General features: G+C 39.4%; 1 protein-coding gene across 1 annotated transcript in view; it reads right to left on the bottom strand.

The window, feature by feature from the left end:
* The window catches only part of ascc3 (activating signal cointegrator 1 complex subunit 3), a 180,035-nt gene that overhangs the window by 47,676 nt on the left and 111,717 nt on the right, over positions 1 to 20,642 (bottom strand). The window contains exons 14-21 of the mRNA XM_084356676.1: positions 18,400 to 18,534; positions 7,710 to 7,901; positions 6,996 to 7,220; positions 6,034 to 6,153; positions 5,552 to 5,716; positions 4,733 to 4,819; positions 4,317 to 4,493; positions 504 to 729 (exon numbers count right to left, since the gene is read on the bottom strand). Of these exons, the coding sequence (XP_084212802.1) occupies positions 504 to 729; positions 4,317 to 4,493; positions 4,733 to 4,819; positions 5,552 to 5,716; positions 6,034 to 6,153; positions 6,996 to 7,220; positions 7,710 to 7,901; positions 18,400 to 18,534 (1,327 nt within the window). The remainder of the gene's footprint in view (positions 1 to 503; positions 730 to 4,316; positions 4,494 to 4,732; positions 4,820 to 5,551; positions 5,717 to 6,033; positions 6,154 to 6,995; positions 7,221 to 7,709; positions 7,902 to 18,399; positions 18,535 to 20,642) is intronic.

Here is a 20,642-nt window from a genome sequence, read left to right as displayed (position 1 = left end):
GTGTCCTGCTTACACCACTGCTGCCCTGAGTCTCTTTTTTGGGACTGAACACAGCATCCAAGCCCGACCGAGGTCAGTTTGAAGAAAGGGGGTATACTATGGAGGTGATTTACAGCGGCTCTGACCAGACTATGACTCCCTACACATTCTGTTGATAATGTTGGTGCATTTTAAATTTAACTTCATATCTTACAAAGTGCCCCTTTAATAGCCTACCAGGACAGAGAGGGATAATACTTTCTGACTCGAAGGCTTTTAATGTGAAACATCTGTTCTAGAAATGTTGGGTTACTTGGTGGTAGATTAACAGAGTTAAGGTACAGCATGACCTGTGGATTAAAATGTAATAATACTGTGGAAATGTACATTATCAAGACAACATCTAAACATGGATGAAGTGCTGAGTTTGCATTAACTTAAATTAAGTATTATGGTGTGGTTCAGAATAATTTCAGTCTCATTAAATATATACACCAGTCACACAAGGACTGAGTTGTTTTTACCGATCTCATCCTTCCTCATTTCCTTCAGTTTGTCCACAGTTAGCCTTTTCTCCTCCAAGCGGTTCAGCACAATGTGGCTCAGGCTGGGGAACTGGCGCAGGGGGTGGGAAAAGCCCCACAGCCGCTTGTCAATCACCTTACAGAGGGTGAGCAGTCGGTAGGTCATGGCTGGCCACCGCTTCCTCAGGGCAATCTCAAACAAAGCCCTGACGATTCGAGCGGCATTCTGTGAGAAGTGACAAAAGCAAAAGTAAATCCCCCAAGTATACATACTGTATACATATGGTGCATTTGTAGACCGTTTATCTCCCATTCCCCAATACAGTGATAGCTTTAACACCAACTTTAAAGTTGAAATAAAAGAAGTAAAACACATTTGTACTGGAGCAGAAGTCACTCGCAGCAGCTGTATGGTACTTCATGCTGTATAACGGTGATTAATCATGTGTGATGAGGAGGAGGTCTGCTGTGTGCTGATGGATTGCTCATGTCAGTTCTGGTGGAAAGGTCAGGTGGCAGTGTTGATCACTGATAGACTGCTCAAGTCTGCTCAGCCTGTGATTGATTTGGTCAGGTGCTTATATGATCTGATTGTCTGTGAGGTCTGATTGCACTCTGGGTTGCTGAAATCTGTCTGTGCTGTTTGATAGCTGGTTGAGAATAGGAGGTCTGGCTGGACACAGGAAGGCCTGAAGTCTAAGAGAACAGATGCACCAAAATAGATTCTGTTGATCTTCATAGTAAAAATACGACACCACCTTGCCATTTTCTGTACAAACATAACTATAGCCAACTTCATTACCACTTTTTCATTCAGTTTTTTCACTGCTAATCCAGACAACCTCCCTCCTGTCCTGCTCTTCATAAGGTAGAGTGGACTGGCGGTAGAGAAATGCCAGGTTAAACAGTGTCTCCGTCACATAGTTCGTCCACCAGAGGGTATGGACAAGTAGACTGTAAAATGTTCTGCTCACTATATATCTTGGTCACAATTTCTTAGTAACCAAATTCATGGAATTCTAGTCAAACGTGTATGTTGTATTAAGTTTATAATCTGTGATTACACTTAAATAACACATCAGACAATGCATAGTTATCCATTTTAAAATGCCAACATAATAATAATGGTTTTGGTCAGTATTAATTAAGCTTGAGGAGTAAAGTCATCAGCAGACTCAAGAAACAATAACTAGTAGAGCTCGTCTTTTTCCTTCAGTGATCTCAACAATAACATTATAGAAACCTGCTCAAGCATGACTATGTATAGTCAAGTTGTATAGTTTACGTTGTGCAACATCAGAATGTCGCAAGGAAGATATTCTTTGTGTTGACTTGACATGATTCAACCATGATCTGACAAGTAGCGGTTAAACTTTTTTATTCTCCAGGTACACATAAAGTACATCAGCAAGTAAGTGAACAATGATGTGCTTCCCTGCTGCTTGTCTATGGATATGCATTGTTAATGTCCTGTACAACATACCAAAGTGCTCCAATGCTGAATAATCAGTGTTGCGTAAGAACAATGAATGATTGTTTCCATGTAGTGTCAGTACTGAAGGAGAGGATCAAGAGGCCATTGCAACCAGCAAGGAGTACACAGAGTACCAAACATAATAACATTTACATGTATATGTATGTATTTACAATGTACAATATAAATATATTGGCTGATATACACACATTTTTTTCTTTTGCACAATGTGCTGTCACATGGCAGGAGTTAAGAGGTCTGCAGAGAAAACCTCCAGGAGGAGTCTCAGGCCCAAGGCATGAAGATCATAAAGTGTTTTTATTTTCTAATGAGAAGAGCAGGAAAAACCAACAATGGAGAGTCCTGTTATTGGTTAGTTTGTGATGAGACAAGCCAGACAATGTTCTGTTCAGTATGTCATCAACACACTTCAGATGCCAATAAGAGAACTAATAGTTTCATTTTTGGGAGCAAAAACTGAGAAATTTGAAGCCATGAAAGACCTAAAATTGTAAAAATGCCACATCCAGATAAGAAAGATGGACAAAGATTATGGTCCTGTTGGAGAAGATGAGCATGCTGTTAACAAATGCCCAGACAATCTCTTCATCTATTCACAGTTCATATGTGTGTGGGTGAGTGTGTGTGTGCATGTCTGTGACAGAGACAGAGCATGTCAATATGTTCCTAAATACTTTATATATTGTCCTTTCAAATCTATTATTGATTGAATATTGTAGATGCTTTATTATTTTTCACATGCAGTTACACTCTGCCTTTAAACAAAAAGTTGTTGGTAAACTACAGACTGATAACCGTTCCACCTGTCCCTGGTCCAAAGATGCCTAATCCTCAATAAACAGTTGAGGAACTTCTTGTTTTGTGCTGGCTGTGAGTCAAATGAAGTAACCGATATACAAGAATTCACATAATGCATTAAGACATTAAGTTAAAATGTATTATTGGGTGCATCTACAAGGAAAAAGTCCGGCACAGTGCAACCGGTGTAAAAAGTTCATCTGTTGCCCAGCTTTAAATTCTCATTGCTCCACTATGTATAGCTGCCATCACAGACTATCCAGCAGACACATCACTCCTATTAGTGTAAGGAGCAAATCTGCCTGAACTATTCCAAGTATTCAGCCACATGGAGTCAGTTACTGTGGGAGATTCTGTAAAGATGGATAAGGTGAGCAGGGAGAAAAAGAAAGTATGGACAGACATGAGACTCTGGTATAAACACATTCATTTCCAGACTATAAAAAAAAATCATTTTACTGTAGCAGGATTGTTGTTGCAGTTGAAGTTGTGTTGCTTGCTTGCTGAATTACTGTACGGGCTGATATGAAATTGTAACAAATGCACACAACCCAATAATTTACATACTGTCTCAATTAGATAAGGTGCATCAGTGAACTTCAGGTTCATCCTCAAATCATCAGTTGTTGGAGGTATATTTGAATTCAATTATTAATCGGAGGTATATCTTTTGAGGTGTTTTTTATTTTCTGAAAAAAATTTAAATAAAACAATTACTTGATTAATTGAAAAAAAAAATATTAATCTATAACTGACATAATCGTTAGTTGCAGCATCAAACATAATGTTATGTTTCACAGCTAAATCTAAAGAAAGTCTATGTATCTCTGTCCAAAAACAAAATCAAACTGTAAACTGGGCAGCTCATTTCATTTGTCTATTACCCTGACCTGCAGCCTGTTACATGAGTCTCATACCCGGACACACCAGATGGTCACTTCATTTCCAGTCGCTGCAGTAACTTAATTTGATGGAAAGTATTAAATTACACAATAAATGTAATTTCTTTATATTCATTTTATTGCACAGAAACACAACAACAAAAGAAAATAAGCAAATTGTGTTGGTGACCCGAACCCATTGAGCCTTATAGAAGGAATCTCACCTCAACATGCTTTATAAGCAAATACAAAAGTCATGTATTCCACAAAAACAAGCACCCATGGGATCAAAATGCAAGCATTAATCAGGCAACATAAAATGGCTAAAACATTAACTAGCTACAATAATGTAATCAGGGTGTGTGTTCTTCAGTATATGTGTGGGTGTATGTGTGTTCCACGTGCATGTGAGTGTGTGCAGGCGTGTACTGAAGCAGAGAGAAAGGTCACTTATGATCAGTTTGGATAGTTAAGTTTCATTCATCCGACTGGTCCTAAGACTATAATTAAAATTCTTGAGAGAAGTCGACTGAAATGCAGTCTACTGAATGAGCTAAAAAAACCTGTCATTTCAGCATTTTATTTATTATTGGTTTATTTAACAGTGTGTGCGTGTGTGTGTTATTCCTTCTTCCTCACCTGTGCCACATAGGATAAGTCTGAGATGAGGGAGAAGCTGTCCACCTCTCCTCGGCTGATGTACGTCTGAAGCAGAACGTTGATCTTGCCGTAGCTGTTCTCCACCCCGCCTGCAGCCGGCAGCTCACAGTAGTTACTCAGTAACTGATCCAGCTCCTCCAACTCCTCATCACGGACCTGCCAACACACAACACCATCGTTACACATTTACATTTTCATATTATAATGGAGTTTAAAGTGGATGAGTACATTTCAACTACATACTGTGGGTAGACCAATGCCGTAGACCTCATAAGTAGAGGTTTAAAATTCCAACTTTTATTTTAAAACATAATGCAGACTATAGGCGGAGATATATGGTGCTTGACTGAAGCTCTTATAGCCATTGTTATAGTTTATACACGATGACCTCTCACCTTCAGTTGTTCAAACTCTTCGGCTTTAGACACAATACTGAGGATGTCGGCTTCTGTTCGCTGGGAGTTGAAACTTTCATTGAAAGTCTTGACAGAAGGAGGAGAAAGAAATAGAAGTGGTTACTGGAGTCATTTTGTCTGCTGCAGTGATTTGGGTTTGCACTGAATGTGGTGAACAATGATGAATCAGATACCTGTGGTGAACAAGGTTTCTTTCATTTGCAAGGTTACATTAGCAAATATGGAATTTTGATTAGAGGGTACAGGAAAATCAAATTTGTGAATATGAATATGAACTAAACAGGTGTTTCATACTGTGTTTGTAGTCTTTCCATTAACTTTTAAATATGCAATTTATTTCTAGTAATCGTTCCATTGTTGTTCATTTACTGTTGTTCGGTTTTATTATCTTTATGTCTTTGTTTGGACCCTGGGTCCAGCTGAGCAGTATTTAATCACGCTCAGAAAAACTTTGAAAAGTGTTTGCCAGGCTGGCAACCTGGCATCAGCTTTTGGTCACAGAAGTGAAAACACGGTGGCAATTTTAAGTCACTGTATATTTTGAGTAATTAAGATTCAAAAACAGGGAAGGCAAGTCATCTGTTGCATCACCATTGTCTCTAAGACAGATGTATGCACGCAAGTAAACATACCAGTGCTTGTGCAGTGCTGTCTAGTTCCAGTTCCAACGTTGACAGTGATGTTTAAACATCACTCATGCAATAAATGTATTGGGGTGCTCGTTTTGCTATGTGCTGTCCCTGTTTTCTGTATATTAAAAAGTGGGTACACATGTTTCTGATGTAGAAGTGAGTGTACCTCTATGGTGTTGTATCTGATGTAGAAGTGGCTGGCTGTTCTGCCCAGGTCAGTGGAGGCAAAGTAGCCAGTACGCTCCTCAAAGCGGATCATCCTGGCCTTGTCCAGCTTTCTGCCCGACTCCACCACCAGCTCCTTCCTGTACAGCTCCAAGGAGGGATCCATCTGGAAAAAAGTCAATTGATTCTTTTTTTAATCAACTCAATAAAATCAAGTTAATGGGATTTAAAACATTTCAGTTTGTCTTGTGTCTTGTTTTGTCTTTTTCTTCTTAGATGGTACGTTTTTTACTTTTACAATAAATATTTATTTTCTAAAATTCCATCAATTAATGCAAAGTCATTTACTAAATGACTTATCTACAGACATATGACCTCATGGATGTACAAATGTAAATCACAATCAAGATTAGACTGATGGTCCCCCCCCCCCAATGATCTTTGAAAGACAGACAGGTAGAATAAACACTCTGGGTCACCAACCTGATAAGCCTTGTGGTTGATGCCGTATGCAAGTGGGTTGGCCCTCATGCGAACATATAGGTAGGTATAACTGAGCCACTTCACTGCCTCCTCCACGTTAGTGACTGACCCCAGAGCGATCTGAATCCAGGAGAAAGAAAAGAGAAACGTCTTGACACAGAGTCGTTAACATCACTGGTCTCTGTCACCATCTAATGGACACTTCTGGGAACTGCAGTCCCAACATAAACAGTCTGACAGAAAGATCGGAAACAGACACGTGAGGATTTGGCAGAGATGTATTTGTCCTTCTTTCCAACCCAGCTTGTAAAGTGGATCACTTGCACGCAAGGTACATCAACTCACTTGTTCTCATCAGCACAGAAGGATCATTTTTGGTGATTTTTCACCAAACTTGCCAAAACACAAACCGAACTTGTGCACATCTTATATGGACTGATAAAGGCTTCACGCCGAAATGCATGAATGAAACCAGCAAAAATCAAGACATGAAGTCACTGCTACTTATTTTATCACCATAGGAAGGCCTCTATTTTTAACTTCAACTTTAATTCTTTTTGCGAGAAATAAACACATCGCAGACCAGTGCAGGGCAACTCATAGTGATTTCAGTACAATTAGACTGAGTGCATCACATGGTAATGTGTTGAAAGAGCACATTATAACAGCAGCAAAGATTTCAAAGTATAATTCTAACTTAACAGTGATACAAAAATAACACAAATGCAGACAAACCTTATGTGATTCACTTCCAAATCATACAATTGCTAAAACTTGCTCCAGTTAAAATCGGTCGGTATTTTACTGATTTTCTTTTCCCTTTCTGAGGCAGGAAACCTCTGTCTCAACCAACAACACATTTAAAGCTTCCAGACTGAAGAAAGCTATTCTGCATCCAGACTTGGATAAATGAAGGACACTGAAACATTATTCCTGTCCAAACAAGGCTTATGGAGACTGACCTCAGCGTTGAGGTTGTCGGCCAGGCTGTCCTGGAACTGACTCTCGATGGGGTTCTGCTGAGTGAGCAGGGTCAGGTAATGGCTCAGTTTCTCATGGGTGGTGATGATGGTGCCCTCTCCGTACTTGTCAAACTGGGGACGACCCGCCCGTCCGAAAATTTGCATGACATCCAGAATGCCCAGATCCACCAGGGCACCGCGCTTTGCATCATAGATTTGAGTACCCTGTTATGGACACAAGAGACAGAGAGCATAAAAATATTTCTGTGAATATCTTATTACCTATGAGGAGAAAGCTGCTAATTTGAAATGTGCTGAGAATGGCCAAATAACTTGTTACATGGAAATGAGAGAGGGAGAGCTTGATATTTAATACTGTCAATTAGTCATAAGCAATCATGAGTACTGAAGAAGTGTGCATTGGTACTAAAACTAGCTTTCTAAATATTTGAAACTATACTGAAACATTCACTAACAAAAAGGTAGTGTGATCATACTTGGTGTCACTACAGTTTAAAAGTCTCTGACCTTCAGGAACTCTAAATGCTCCATTACCTTTGTGGTAACTGTATTTATTGAAAGTTTGTTTGGTAACATACAGCACCGAGAAAAAATATGAAGTGAATACTGGAGCCAAATTTTTTACAGGTCCTTAGCCCTAAATACAAGCGAGAAAGAATGAAAGTAAAACAAAGAAACTCAAAAGAACAGAACCTTGATGATAACTGCATGGGCCGGCAGGTTTACTCCCCAGGCCAGGGTGGCAGTGCAGACCAGCACCTTGAGGTGACCTTTGGAGAACATGCTCTCCATCAGGCTGCGGTCAGCCCGCAACATGCCAGCATGGTGGATACCAAAGCCTTCTGGGAACATCTCCTTCATCTGCTTGTTTCTGGAGCGCTGGATCTGAAAGAGGTGGCATGAAAGGTTAGTTCAAAGAAAGGAAAGAAACATGCTTGAGGGCATGTGACGGGGGGGTCTACAGTGGGAAGTAAGTTCAGAGCCAATATCATGTTGGACTGCAGAGAAAAAAGAAGTGAGTCATAATTGTTGCTGTTTTTTTCCCAGAATAACAGCAACAATAACAAGAACAACTGAGAATAAAACATACTCTAGAACAAAAACATGACATTGTGCAAGTGGCTCAGAAAGAACAGATGAATCAGCAGACACTCGCTGACACTAACAGCACAAAGATATTACCAGGGCATCAAGGTGAATTTTATGAAAATGCACAGGTGCTGACTCGCTGCGGATTCAAAGAAAATCTGCAGCTCAGAGACTGCATGCGCACGCACACACACACACACACACACACACACACACACACACACACACACACACACACACACACACACACACACACACACACACACACACACACACACACACACACACACACACACACACACAGTGTGAGACTGACGTGTGCTGGTGACTGACAGTAGGCTGTGACCTGGCCAGGCTCGAGGGGAGCCCTCATCACAGGGCTTTATCTCTTTCTCTGGGCATCTAAATAGAGGTCAGCGCCAGCACTCAGCCGCACCGCGAAGTGAAAGCCTATTGCTGCCAGCAGCTGTCTCCCTCACACACACTGAGTGGTTGGTATGCAATGAATGTCTGGATTTGTATGCAAACCTTGTGCATACAGGTGCAGGACTGAGACTAAACAGCACAGCAGGTGTACTCATGTCTGACTGAAAATTAGGTAAAACATCCCAGAAGTACGGGTTTTCTTCCATAATGTGAAAACAATTAATTTGTTCATTTCACATGAAAACTTGAAATTATTTCTACAGCACTGTTGAGAGCACTGTTGCTGTTGTTACTCTTAATCATTGTTAATGGAGACAGTAGTTTATCTTCTGTTATGCTTACTAATGGATAAATAACCACTTTTGCTTCACATATGTAAAAATAAATAACACATTTCTGAAATGTCATGGAGGACACACTGTATTTTACAGATCCTCTTTACATTTAGTAAAGTACATTTTTGATCCTGCTTGAATTATGCCATTAAGTACACACATGATGTTTGTAAATGTAAAAGATAAGTCAAGAAAGATGCAGTCGAACGCTCATCAAAACCTGTAACTTAAACACTGTAAAGCTGGTCCTGTATATGAGCAGCTTACAGAACTAATGAACTCTCTTTTCACATAACTGTTAATGCTTTTTCAAGGCGGCGGCCATATTGGTGTTGGCGAGACAATGTAGCATGATATTTTACTTAACTTACAAGCTTAATTAACAAGCTGCTAATTACATATTTTCACAATCTTTTTTTCATTAGTTTTATGACAAACTGTGACTTTCTTGACTTAAATTGACAAACATGATATGTGTAGTTGATATCCCAATTCAAACTGGATCAAAAAAATATTTGTCCGTCTCCATTCTCTACCATACAACATTTTCAGAAATAAGGTCCCATGGGTCAAACATGAAGTGAAAAAAAAAAAATCTAAATATGTATTAATTAGCTCTATATTCCAACAGTAATCAGTGTTCAATAGTGTTTGGTCAGAAACCCATGTCTCTCCTCCCCCACTCAGGTAGTAAAAGAGAAAACAATCTAATCTCATTCTAATCTGCCATTGCTGCAGTATATGTTTGGTTAGGCTCAGGCCTAATACTTGTTTAGGGTTAGGGAAAGCTTGTGGTTTGGGTTAAAAAGAAACGTATTTATTAGTTAAAATTTTTTTTAAAAAAGTGATTCCTGGTCAAGCTCAAGTAACCAACATTAGCAGATACAAGGTGCAAACTGGGGTCTCCTGTATCAATGCTACAAGCTTGTAGATCCATTCATCCAGATTCCACCTTGATTTCCTATTCATGAGGTTTTCCTCCTGACAGACAAAACATTGCCAGTTAAACTTAAAAAAAAAGGTTGTATTGAGACATTTCAATAAACCTTTGCTGTCTTTTTTTCTTGGAACGCCAGTCTCTCTATGTAATATATTCTATTTATCAACAAAAAACTCTCACCTGAGAACGAAAACCTTTCTTAAGAATATGATTTGCACTACTTCACCCTCAATTTGCCCAGTTCCTCCTACATATAGTCCTTCATACAACTGTATGATTGCTTGAGAAGGGTGAAAACAGAATCAGTTGTGTACATAGACCAACAATTATGAGATGCTCAAGCTGATTCAAGGATCCCTCATTGGTGTTGCAATAAAGTAACACTACCATTTTGGCTTGATGGGGCAAAGCTAGTAGTAGGGCTGTCACAATATCAGAAAATAATCATGGCCCAAAACATTTACGATATTGATATTATATTGATATCTATAGAAAATGTATGGAATTAAAAAAAACAAATCCCAAGCTACATTTTTTTGGGATGCAGGTGGAGTGTCAAGCCCTCAGGAACAGTGCCAGGCTTTAACAGCAATTTCCGTAGTGGCCTAACTGCGTAATTACAATGTCACATTATGCAAAAAGACTTGACCCCATAAGTTAACCTTGTAAAAGACGTGGCTTTAAATCGGTGAATACACTTTTTTTTATCCCCACGAAATGTCTCGTTTCACTATCATAATTGGCATTCTGTCACAATAACTATTGGAAAGTCTAGAAGAGCTGCATGATTAAATAATTGCATCGCTTTTCAAGTTACAGTAGCTGGGGGCTAAACCAGAAGTCAGCCGGCTCAGTCTCTAGTGCACACGCTCTGTGGGACCTGCAATGCAGAAGATCCCAGATGTTTTACCCAGGAAGTTGAGCTCTTTTGGCTTCATGTGCCACTGAGCAGCTTTCATAGGAATAGACGGGCTCTGCCTCTGATGCTGTATCCAGATTTTAATTGTAAGATCCGTGTTCATCTCACACTGGTTGATGGACACCTGTGTTTAGGACAGAGGACATAGGTCGTTCACTATACAGATTGTAAAGCCCACTGAGGCAATGTGATTGTGATTATGGGCTATATAAACCAAATTGGTTTTGATTCATTTCATTAAAAATCTGTCATCCTACTGCTAACACAGGTGTACATTTTAATCTACCACAACTGGTGCCCAACCCCACCCTTGGGCCAGTAGTGGTTGGGCCCCTGTGGAGTGTGCCCCCCCAGCAACCCTACCTTCTACACATGTCTAGCATTTTTCATCTTCTCTTAACTATTGATATGGCTGTGTATTTGTTATGCTGGTAATCATCCATTTCCAGTTTCATTCTTTGTGCAGTGATTTTTTATATATAATCCCATAAGAAATGATGCAATGGAACAAAAAGAAATCATGCTATGCTGTCATATATGGCTGAACAGAGCATACTGTGGCCTGGTGGAAGTCCTCAGGGCCAGGTTGTGCAATGTGCTGTTGAGATCCATGGGAGCTGGTGAAGGTAGGTAATTGAAATGCTATGGCTGAGGCTTAGCTTTGAGGTGTCAGAGTGTGTTACAGCCATGCTTCCAGCATCTAATCTAAGGTGAGTTAGCGCTGATGTCTGCTGTGCCATGGCTGTATTTGAGATGGCAGTGACCTAAGCTCCTGATCAGGTCCCATTAGGCCTTGCTGCTCACTGCTGCTCCTGCTGCAGAGCTCACTCTGTCCACAGACAGCCAGCTGCCAGCTCCACTCACTGTCTATCATTGTTGTGACTATAAAGAACATCGGCTAACACCAGAGCTGAAATAAACTATTCAGGAGACTGTCAAAGCTTCTCTAAGGACCACTAAATAGAGGTAGGTGTAACTAACTGGTTTTACATTTCTGACTATTTTATTTGAGCATTCACAGATCCCTGATCCTTTCAGTAACAGTGTGCAGACAAGAAGCAAACCATTTTTAGAGATGTAGGAACATCAGTATTTTGAGCAGCAAATTACAGCTTCAAAGCTGCGACTTCAAAGTGTAAAATCACACCAGAAATGTGCCAAATGTTATCTCTGTGAGCTCTGTGCTCTGTATAGGAGTGGCGAATAAAGTAGATCTCTTCTGTCTCATGCCATCACCACCAACACTGACTTTCATGAGCACTATCCATTTACTTTGTTAAATTGAGGTAGGGTGGCTAATTGTTAATTTCATTCAGTGGCCCTTGATTGTCATAATTTTTGGTGCTCAGACAGGCTTGCTGTTAATATTGGATAGGCAGTAGAGAGTGGGAGGATGAGTTTCCACTTACACCCACTCTACTCCACTTTTCTATCACAATCTGCCTGTCTCTTAATATCCCATTCTGGTTTAGCCCAATCTACGTGGGGTATTTACTAAACTTACTGCAAATCATTGCCAACAGTGCACAATTTAGCGAGGGATAATTTCCTGCGACTTTTGTAGAAAATGGGGCCAGTCGTGGTTTATCTGCTTTGCATTAAGCACCACTGTTTTGCACATCTCTGAAAAGCAATGAAACAAAACAAATTGCTCTCTGCTGCCGCATTTTCACAGGAAATATTAGTTCAATTCTCTAATGTTGTCAGCGCAACTTGAGATGAGTGGATGAAGTGAAAATGGCTTCAAGAGATAACTCAATGTGGGAGATTTTTGGTTGTTCATCAACCTTCTTGAAACCTCTTTCAATACACTATTGCTGTAAACATATAAAAATATAACAAAAGCCTAATTAATATGTTATTTTAGATATTATTGGCTGACCACAGATACATACTGTATATTGGTATTGGTTATATGTTACCAAATATGCACCCAGTTGAAAACGTTTACTGTGCACTGATGCCATATCAGACAATAGTTGTGTAAACTGTAAAATATCCTGCCTCCATTACATATCTTTGTCACATGTGGTTGATGAACAAACAGGGATTATTGAAAAAAAAAAAAAAAAACTAAATAGAAAAGCTCTACTTCAAAAGTACTTATCTGGCATCAATCATCTTGCAGTAGACTAGACCTGCTGTGAGCCTTTGAAGGTCTTTCCAGTAGGAGGCAACAGAGGCTGGTCTTTTGTGCTGTTGTGGAACTGAAATGAGCTTCTGTAAAGTACATGTTATTTTCTAGTCTACTAACTACACAAAGTGTTTTAGAGTGATTTTATATACATGTTTTAGTTTCCTATAACTTCCTTTACTGCTGTCACTTTTCCCTTTTCCCTTTTGCTTGAGCCTATGAAGCCTGAGATGTTAACACATATAAATGTCTGTATTTATCAATGCTTTAAATGAAATAAATATATTTAATAAATAAATAATTTTTAATTAACTTATACTATACAATATATCTTAATTATAAGGTAATGTTACTTCTGCTATGAAGTCTGTGCTGATATACAGATTTTCAGAAATTACAGGTACAAAATAAAGACAAGATGGTGTGTTATGTACAGCCATTAACGGACAAAAAACATTTCTAAACAACGTTGGAAATGTGTCTGCTCACCAACAAACTGCAACTGAAAACAGAATATAATGCAGTAGTAATCGAGGTCATATTTGTTTGCATAAGTGTGTTTGTTGATGAGTTCTTTGCTTGTTTGTGCAGACAAAAAAAAAGCGAGTGTATGATACCAGTCCTTTGTTCTTGAACATTGTGGGTGGCACAGCAGAACAGTTAACACACCACTCAGCTGTTTTAATGCTGATGAAGAAGTAATTAAAGAGGAAAATGGACTTGCTATGCACTACCATGATAACATGCAAGGCCGCTCCCTGAGGCTATGAGACTGCAGATGAGCTGTAATACCAGAATAGCCAGACTGGATAGAGAGGTATCCAGTTTTTATTCACACTGCCCTGCTATTTTACAAAGCCATGTTTCTATTTAAAGCAGCAATTTTTGTGATGTGTGTGTTTGTCACTCGGCTGTGTCATTCCTATTTTCCTTCAGCCTTTGAGTTGCGGCTCATTGTTGTTGATCAGTGTACTGGGGAGCTGGTTTGGCATGGTGACAGGCTGTCACGGATCTGACACAATGAAAGGACCGCAGTGGACCAGACTTGTAAAAATAGCACCAATGAAAGCAAACAGAGATATTAATGAGCCTACTCTGGTGTTGCAGTGGAGTCCCTGGAGGCTCTGCACTTGCAGGCATCAGTGTGTCTGTATCGGTGTATCTTGTCAAACAAAATGACATGAAAGCTACACATCTGAAGACCACAGAGATGGAGAGTATAAAGAGAAAGACATCCTCACAAGAAAAGCAAAGGTGTAGCGGTACATCTCTACGGTCTATTTCTACCTTTACAGTACATCATCAATAATATAATCTCTTAAGTAATAGCGTCCCTACTTTAACAGACAAATCTTTCATACAGAATACGAATGCCCACCAAAAACACCATACATCAGTGCTAAAGTAAAACTTCATTGCCCTCAATAACCCATGATAGGTCTGTGCATTATTTGTGTAATGGACTCATGGGACCACAAGGTGTCTCTTAACCTCCACAGTAGAGTTTCTCTCTCATCTGGAACCGGTCACATGGTTTTTTCATCTCTGAGAACTGGATATTAAAAAATGAAGGAGACGGGGGGGAGGTAAAGGGAGAGGAAGGTAGAGGCTGGATTGTCAGAGTTGGAGCAAATGAAAGTCAAACGGACTCTCAAATACAATAGTCTCTGGGGAGAGCTTTAGGCAGAGGTTCGCTGCACACAGCAGCTTTACACCCTTGCAGTGATTTTGCTACTGCCTTTACATTTGCAAAGACATCATAAACATTGAGGCCTGAAATCCATGCTTATTCGGATATATATTATAAACACACACACACACGGACACACGCGAACACACACACACACACACACACACACACATTGACACTAGATCATTATTATTTATTTTTTTTAAATTACTCCTCCTATTGCCATGTTTTGTTGAAACTAAACATTTATTATTTCACAATATTGATGAATTTGCCTCGCCAGACAAAACATGCAGTGGTAAGACAGCACCTAAGGGTTTAGGAATTATGTTTGAAAATTTTATCGATTCATCGAGAAAAAATTCCGGTGGATTATCATCATCAGTTATCAAAATAAAAGTGAGTTGCAGCCATATTTGCTAGGATTACTTTTGTAAAGACCTTACTTTTTGTTGATTTCATTTTGGCCTCCTCAAGCATTCAAGTCAAACACAAGGAAAACAATTAACATTTAATGGTGCAAGCACCACAGACACTACTGGCTCCCACAAGGGAAACAGCATTATGTGCTAATGTCTTAATTTTCAGTAATGACATTAATTAGATGTTGGCTTACTTTTGTTAAATTTCTATTTCAACAGAAATGCTCTTTTATGTTTAGAAAACACCTCCTCTAGTTCCTACAAAAACTTGCCGGAATCTGGTCAACTTTTACAGAGGGGCAACAGAAAGCATCCTGACTGGAAACATCAAAAACTGGACCAGGACAGGAAGGCTCTACAGCAGGTGATTAAAACCACCAGAACATCACTGGTACCATCTACAGAGCATCAGTGACATCAGTGACGTGAGACATCTGCACAGAGCCCAAAGATACTAGAAGACAACACCCACTCAGCCTCAGTCTGTTCACTCTGCTGCCATCTGACAACAGATACAGAAGTACCTGCTGCCGTACCACCAGTCTACAGAGCAGCTTCATTCCTCAGGCTGTGAGACTTCTCAATTCATCAACACTCCATTTTATAAAATAGATGTAGCACTAAGGACTCAAACATAGTTTTGTTTTTTAAAACCTTGTGTTTTAAAAAATGACAATACATTTAAATCGTAACCGTTGAATACACAGGCCCTCTTGTTAAAATAAAAAATAAAAAACAATGTCATAACTTCTCAGTGTTTTAGTTCTTCCCCTCAGAATTATGAAGCTTAAACAAGGCAATGAGCTGAGAGTGCGTTTATGTTGACCACAAAACTTTGCTGACCTTAAGCTCATCTAATCAATCACCAGCAATACTGGAGGCAGTATTCCCTCTATGTTCTGATGCTAATTGTTTTCGACAGCGGTATTACAACCGAGAAATAAGGGTTATTCAAAGCATCGTTTTTAACTGTTCCTCTCTCATGCTCACACAGCTTTCTTGATAATACATCATTTAAATGTGGACACATATGATCAAAGGGCAGCACTGTTGTTTAAAATGACCTCTTAGAGAGTGTTTTCTGCCTGTTTTTATTATTTTATCAAACTGCACTTTTTAATCACTGGCTCACCAAAAACGGTATTTAACAAGAATTGATTCGAGTGGGTGCATTAAGATATCTAAGCTTGATTGACAGCCTCTCCAACCCCCCGAGATTAAGCCAATTAAATAACATTAGGAGAGAGAAAAATATAGTGGAATCACTTCTGACTTTTAAAGCTGGATAAATAAATGCTAAATTATATGACTGACCTTAGAGGTGCTTTATTTCACTGCATATGCATATTAGAGATTAAAAAACACCTATAAATATTAATGTGGGGCAATTTCCAGAGTGCAAATAGGCAGTGCATTATCTCTGTGTGGGCTTAGAGTGGAGTCAGCCTGATGCCTCTTCCTTCACCAGAGCAGGACAGACCGACAAACACTCAAAGACAGCCTAATGGACTGGATAATACTCATTATGTTGGGACACAGGCAGAAGAGCTAGGGGTGAATTAACACACAGTTTGTGCATATATAATTAATGTACATATACTGGAGGAACAGTTGCACAGTGGCTTTTAAAGTACTGTTTCAAAGACTAACCTGGCCGAAGCACACCATTTTTATTCCCCAAACGTAATCTCTTGTCTCTATTTCCAGTTTTAGAAAGCATGAAAAGTGATGTGATTTGTATACATATCCTATTTAAATAGAGAGAAGATTAGAGGCACATCAATCTTGGCTCAGCCCCAGGGAATGAAGGAAAAGGTTACTAAATTTATCACTCTGCCTTCTGTTGCAGGAGATTTAAATATGGGAGTTGGAGTCTGACTGACCATCCTCTGAGGGGGAATATAGCTCCACCTCTGTGTACTCTCACAGCACAGAGACCATTAATTATACACAGACACAGACACAGGCGCACACACACACACGCACACGCACACGCACACACACACACACACACACACACACACACACACACACACACACACACACACACACACACAATCAGTGTTCTGCTCTCATGCCTGCCCACACATGCTATGTAGTACCAATAAGGAAATCTGGTGCTCTCTTTTCTGTTGTCAGATCTGTTCTTTTTGGCTCTGCCTGATTAATTCCCAGAACTACATACACATTCTATATTGTTCTCAGTGTAGATGTGGAGAAGTGTAGAAATGTAGAGCAGGTTAGTGTATCTGAACAAATACAAGTATTTCTTAAAAAAAAAAAAAATTAAAAATAAGGAAAAACATTTGATTATTTTCGTTGTCTTTCATACATAAAAATACTGCTTTATTATTAGGTTTGGGGCTTTCGGTATCTGTGACTTTCCCTCTGGTTTTATTGGTTTGGCAAAGGTTTATATTGTACATGGTTCCTTACAGTTTACTTCCAAAATTGTAAACAAGTTTATAGCAAAACTTACCAGCACATCTTCACAAAATAGGTTGGGCTAAAAGCTTACTTTTGGGACTAGCTGGCTAATGACTGTAGCTGGCAAGCTAACCACTAAAACACGAGACTGTTGGGAACACTTTAGCGCTAGCCAGCAACAATAGTTCTCCAAGACTGCAACTGCCACTTAGCATGCAAGCTAGCTAGGTCTTTAACAGATGATAATAACAATAATAATAATAATAATAATAATACGTTTATTCAAGAGCTGCTCAGTGTATCTGGCTACAGGTACAGTAATGTAAATGTGAATGGTGAAAAAAGCTAATAGGCTATGACAGCATTAGTTCAGCATTTTGTAAGTGTTTGCTGTTATAGTGGCACAAGCTTGTGTGTCAGAGTTGAGAGTTCACTTGAGTAACAGATACATACAGTGATTTGCACAGATTTCTCTTAAAAGGGGATTCTATTAAAACAAAAGTGATCACACTCCATATTGTCAACTGGTGGTTTAACTGGCAGTGTGATCAAGCCTTTTATGTTGAAAGCTTATGGATGTGGCTATTTTTGTAGCTGTTTTTGTCTCAAAAAGGAACTTTATGAAAAGCATTGCCCTTTTTTTTTTTTTTTTGTAATCGCAGTTGGCTAACCAGGATCACACAACATAACCTCTGATATCTTTATCCACAGCTCTTCTCAGAACTTTCAGGCTTGGAAAATGCTGAAATGGACAAAAACAAAAAAAGTCCAATATACAGTACCCATCACATACCCTGACAGTGCGGTATTGGTTTTGATCATATGCATACAGACATGTGGTTGAAGCTTACTTGTCTAAATATCACTGACAGGATAAAGAATCTATCATTATCTAATTAATCTTATTTAATTTAATTTAATTTAGAAGCTGAAAAAAGACATTGATGACGTTTCTATATTTACAAAGGATTTAAACACAGATGGTTGAAAACTTTATCTACCTGTTTCTCACAGTGGCCGTAGTCAGGACCCTGGTCTGGTTGAAAGAAACATGTTTCTCCACTGTTCTTTGCCATCTCGATCAGCCCCATGGCCGTCCTCACTGTGGCATTCCGAGCATGGACAAACACCATCACCTGAGACACAACGCACCAAGATACAAGGTAAAAAGGTTCACAACATCAATACAACACAGCTGGTACAGCAATTTGAAAAAAAAAATCAATTGCTGGTTCAACACTCAGTTGTGTTGAGATCTGGTGACTGTGAAGGTGAGAGCATCTGATTCACAATGTTTTCATATAACCATTCACTGAACCCTGTGACCTGCATGTAAGAATTTTGCATTTGGTATGCGATCAGTGCATACTGTAGTACCCTGTATGCTCACCAGAGCTACATTTATCACTGTTTTTCCAAGTTTATCTTAAAACAATAGTGAGGCATCAATTTTTGCTTTCTGTGACTGTTCCTCTTGTATACTGGCCATTGAAAGATCCCAAAACCATATTTAAGCATTATCTGAAGCTTCACCAGTCTGAGTTAGACAAGTTAAATGAACCACAGTATCATTTAATACACTTAACACACTTTGTGCTTTTCTATTTAGGTATATTACAAAATATTGAAAATGCAGAATTGAGTGTAACAACAGTCTATAGTGATTGCACATTTGATATTAGCCCATTGTGTACAGTGACAAAATAAGTGAAAATATAAAAAGCCCCTTCTTTGGTATAACAGTTTCTTAATTTACCTGTAAATACCCATGACAGACCCTGCTGACACTGCTTGATATGTAACTGTGTAACCTTTTAGTAGGGAAATATATTGTTAGACAGAACAGTGTTGCATGACTGCACACACATGCAGCAACCGGCTGTGTGTATGCTCCAAACACAGTGAGCCCAAAGAGACTACTGAAGCAAATGTTATTTGTTGAAGGTGTTTTATCAGCACCGCTGAGCTGTGTGGAAGCATTGTCGGCTGTAACCGCCGGCTTCTCAGCTTATTAAACTTCTCTCTGGCAGCATGCTTCTCACCAAGAGGGTTGTGGGAAAATCATAAAGGAAATTTCATCCATCAGATCCTCCCAGATGAAATTAATATATGTCACTGCCACCTCTTGACAATTTAATACTGAGCGATGAGGAGGCCTCCCAAGCTGAGCTGTGGCCTCAGCGGCCTCAACCTACAAGCTGGACTGAACCATTGTATCGTTTGAACCACAGAGATAAAAAAGTTGTCAGTGGTGCAGTAGAATTAAGTTGGTTTACAAGTTTTCAAGGGCCACAGCTAGACTCACATTAAGTGTGTCTCTGAGGGAGATAATGAGCAAGAGAGAAGGAAAAAAAAGTAAGAAAAGGGGTGTGTGTATGTGTGTGCACTTGCAATAAAATGATGCAGACAGGATAAAAACTGTGCTCAATAGGGAGCTCAACTCCTGTAGCAGATGGGAGCTAAACGGTAAAGTCTGAATTCACTACTCTCAAGGTCCCAATAGGCCTTGTGAGGCTGTAGAGTTGAAGCAGAATAAGTGGGGGCTGGTGGTTGTTGATGGGGGAAGGAAAGGGAAAGTAAGGGGAGAGGAACACTGGGGGAGATAAGGACTTCAGAGACTTCAGATAGCAGGTGTTCATTCCAAAAGGCTCAAAAAAATATTTACTGCAGGGGTTCCTATTCATGAAAAAGTTCAGAGAAATATTTTCAAGGGAAACTGGAGTTGTATTAAAGACGTACTGTATTCTGATGCTACGCTTACATTCCTCTGTGCCTCTTTTAGTACAAGTCCTAGTCCAAACATTTCACAATGACAGTTTTAGTGAAATCAGAACCGAGTATGGTGGTGGTGATGATTGGGGAAAATAATCAGACTGAACACTGTCTTGTAAAATAAGACCTATTTGTTGTGATGTGCAAAAAAACTCCATAAGGGAAATTCAAACCCCTCCTTCAAAAGTCAAGGTCACAGTACCTACAAAACACCTGGGAAAAGCTGGTTTCAATGAGAAGATCGAATCAGGCAGATAAACGCACTTCGAGGGAAAGGGGAATTGTTCGGTACAGTAGGTATGACTAGTCTGCTCTGGTCTCATTTCTAAGACTGATGGATTAAAGTACATACATACCTACACAGGCCTACAGGAAAATAGAACAGAGCTGTAATGTCCACAGAATGTCCATTCATTTTTCACACTAAGCTAACTAGCTTTTTATCTATAGTAGTAACCTAGCAACATGAAGG

Source organism: Pagrus pagrus, assembly GCF_965226575.1.
Source record: "Pagrus pagrus genome assembly, chromosome: 7".
Lineage (NCBI taxonomy): Eukaryota > Metazoa > Chordata > Actinopteri > Spariformes > Sparidae > Pagrus > Pagrus pagrus.
Note: the sequence above shows the minus strand (reverse complement) of the source record. Positions and strands in the feature narration are given on the sequence as shown.